The following is a 3,099-nucleotide window of genomic DNA, read 5'->3' as shown; positions in this document are numbered from 1 at the left end:
CCCGACTTTTTGAACGGTATCAAACCGTCTGACAGAAGAGCGGGGTGTCCAAGTTGGGAGTCACTGAGCTGATTCTGCAAACAAAAAATAATAACAAGGAAAAAAGAAAAATCCAAGGCATTCGTATCAGTGCAGCCAACACGTGTTGCGGAGCCGGCCCGGGCCGCAGGCGACTGAGACAATGGGGTCGGGGACGGGGAAAGGAGGAGTGACCCCCTTCCTCACCTGCCCTCGCAGCACGCGTGCCCCCGACAGAATTGTTTCTCCCTCCCGCAGAACCCGGAGCAAAAGCCGAGCTTCCGCCCAGTTCAGGGAGAGGCTGGCATGACTGGGGGTCCACCCCCCCAGCCTCTATCCCCGACCCCCGGGCCTCGGGGGCTCCCACGCCCCCGGGCTGCGCTCTCCGCCACCCCCTCGGCGCCGTCCCAGCCCCCTCCGCTGGAAACTCGTTGTCCTCGCCCGCCACTCGGCCGGGGATTCCGGTTGCGCGTGGACCGCGCGTCCTGCTCTCCGCCGCCTATCCGGGACTCCGAAACGCGCGGCGCACTGCCCCCTCCCCCACCGCCGAGACGGGGTGCGACCGCCCACGTGTCGCCCCTAGCCCAGTCGGGTCCGTCCCTCGGGCTCCCGGGGCCGGAGGATCCGGAACGAGTTGGTCAAAGGCGAGGAAAGGGACCAGGGCGGATCCGCTTCCCCCTCCCCAGCAACGGGCGGGGGAGGGGCCACCGCCCCCTCCTCCGAGCTCCCGCCCCTCGCTTCCCCGAGCGCAGAGCGGAAATTACCCCCTCCCCCCGCGGGTCTGACCTGGGGACGTGGGCGGGGCTTCGCGCTCGGGCCCCCCGCCCCCGACCCCTCTCCCGCTTTCCCGCCCGGATCCCACCGCTCTGCACCCCAAACAAAGTTCCGAGCCCCCAACCCGGCGCTGGGAAAGCTGCGGTCGCAGGCCTGGGTGGGGCGGGCGGAGGGGACTCCACCTGTCTGCCCCCGCGTCTGGGAGGGAGAAGGGGAGCGTTCGGATCTCCACCCGGTCACTCCCTCCCTGAGACCTCCCCCTTCGGTTCGCTCGGGTCTGCTCACGCTACCACTCCTCTTCCTCCTCTCCACCCCTCCCTCTCCTGGGGTCAGCTTGGGCCGGAGCCGTGCGTTCCCCCAGGACCTTGAGAGGGCCTCGTTCGGCAGCCCGACCCCGGGTGCGGGCCCCCCTTCTCCCGTGGGAATCCCGAAACATGATTTATTGCGGATCCCTCGGTCCCAGCCGCGGTCCCCCGCGGTCCCAGCTTCCCGGTCCCGCGCTCGCAGGGTCCCTCGGTCCTGGATTCCCGGAGGCGGGGGAGTCTCCTAGGGCTGGGGCCGGGAAGGCCGAGACCCCTCACTTAACAATCTAGGGGAAAAAGCGCCTTTCTTTTAAAATCGCCGGCTCTCGCGACCCCCGCCTGAGGACCCCAGAGTCCTCGGCTTCTCTTTGTCTATCTCGGCCGTTCCCCGCCTGTCAGTCGCTAGCAGTTAACCGGGGTAGGGTGGGCAAACTCTCCTCCCACCCTCCAGCTACCACACGAATAAAAAATAACCGTACATTTTACCCATAAAGAGGTGGGAGATTCTGGGCCCGACCACCCTCCCCCAGCCGGGGCCGGGGTGGGGGGATGGGTGGGGGCGGGGCGCCTCCCTAGGGGCCAGATTCTTGCCCAGGGGGAGGGCAAGTAGGTCCTAGGGAACGCGGCCCCCACCGCCCTGTTTACCCCCCGGGGGTGAGTTGAGTGTTGCCCCCCAATCCACCCCAGGCTAGAGATTGGTGGGCAGGGCCGGGCTGAAGAGCCTATGGGCCCAGAGGCGTCGGGGGTCTTCCCAAGCAGGGTGGGTGGGGGCTTTCACCACGTGGCTTCGCCCTTTTTTTTTTTTTTTTCCGCTCCATTTTTTTTCAAGTCGATTTTATTTAGAGGCGGCGCCAGGGCGGCCGCGGAGAAACGTGACACACCAGCCCGCTCGGAGGGGTTTCGGACAGAAGGGAAGGAGCAGCGCCGTGTCGTCCGCCTCCCAGCGCGCCGCGGGCACTTCTCCCGGGCCTCGCCGAACTCTCCCGCGACCTCTGCGCGCCCTCAGGCCGCCCTCCCCGCCGCGGGCTCCGGACAACTTCAGGGGTGGGGTGCGAAGAAAGTTTGCGGCTGCCGCCGCCGGCCTCCCGCCTCTCGGCCTAGGAGGCTCGCCACCGCGCCCGCCTGCTCGGCCTTGCCAGGGACCGCGTCCCGCCCCGAGACCGCCACCATGAACAAGCTGTACATCGGCAACCTCAACGAGAGCGTGACCCCCGCGGACTTGGAGAAAGTGTTTGCGGAGCACAAGATCTCCTACAGCGGCCAGTTCTTGGTCAAGTCCGGCTATGCCTTCGTGGACTGCCCCGACGAGCACTGGGCCATGAAGGCCATCGAAACTTTCTCGGGTAAGAGTGTGCCCACCTCCCCGGAAAAGCCACAACGAAATCCCCAAACAACGGAGACCTGCCCCTCTTCTCTCCCGACCCGCCAACTCCTGTCTCCCTCCCGGCCTGCGGGGCTTGGCCTGGGTACCGGCCCTCCGCCCACCTCCTTCGACGCCCGCTCCATCCCCCCGACTCTCCCCTCGCGCGGAAATATCCCGGACCTCCTCACCCCTTCCTCCCAGCCCAAGAGCAGACGCTGGAGGCTTTAGGAAGGCCGCCCCTGCCCCCCACCGACGGGGCGGGGGGCCCCATTGGCTGTGTGTGTTGGTGTGGGGGGGGGTCCCCTCTGGTAGCCCTGGTCCGGGCGTAATTTCCACGTCCGCCCCTCCCTATCCGAGGCTGGACACCCCCCACCCCACCCCCCTGTGCGAACACCCCCTGCTCCCGTTCCTCCGCCCTAGGCCTTTCCAGGCGGGGAAGGGGTCCCCGCTCCGTCTCCGATCTCCCGCGTGCCCAGTGGGGACTGCAGCCTTCGGGCAGGACCTGAGACGGAGGGGGTCCCGCCTCCCGCCCAGGGCCTGGGCTTGAGCCATTTTGATTTGAAAGTGGGGCGTGAGCGGGGTGGCGCGGCGGCGGCGGCGGCGGCGGCGGCGGCGGCGCCGGGTCGCCATGCTGCTTCCCGA

At 67.8% G+C, this 3,099-nt stretch overlaps 1 protein-coding gene across 5 annotated transcripts in view; it reads left to right on the top strand.

Annotated features, from left to right (window-relative positions):
* Window positions 1-2,262: 2,262 nt before the first annotated feature.
* IGF2BP1 (insulin like growth factor 2 mRNA binding protein 1) overlaps window positions 2,263-3,099 on the top strand; it is a 40,732-nt gene continuing 39,895 nt past the window's right edge. For 4 of the 5 annotated variants that reach the window (XM_029928191.1, XM_029928189.1, XM_029928188.1 and 1 more), the window contains exon 1: window positions 2,263-2,437. In XM_029928191.1, the coding sequence (XP_029784051.1) occupies window positions 2,263-2,437 (175 nt within the window). Of the gene's footprint in view, window positions 2,444-3,099 lie in introns of all 5 variants that reach the window. The other variant, XM_029928190.1, reaches the window with a different exon arrangement.

The sequence above is a fragment of the Suricata suricatta genome, chromosome 17 (assembly GCF_006229205.1).
Source record: "Suricata suricatta isolate VVHF042 chromosome 17, meerkat_22Aug2017_6uvM2_HiC, whole genome shotgun sequence".
In the NCBI taxonomy this organism is placed as follows: domain Eukaryota; kingdom Metazoa; phylum Chordata; class Mammalia; order Carnivora; family Herpestidae; genus Suricata; species Suricata suricatta.
The sequence above is the reverse complement of the archived record's forward strand: the minus strand, read 5'-3'. Positions and strand labels throughout refer to the sequence as shown.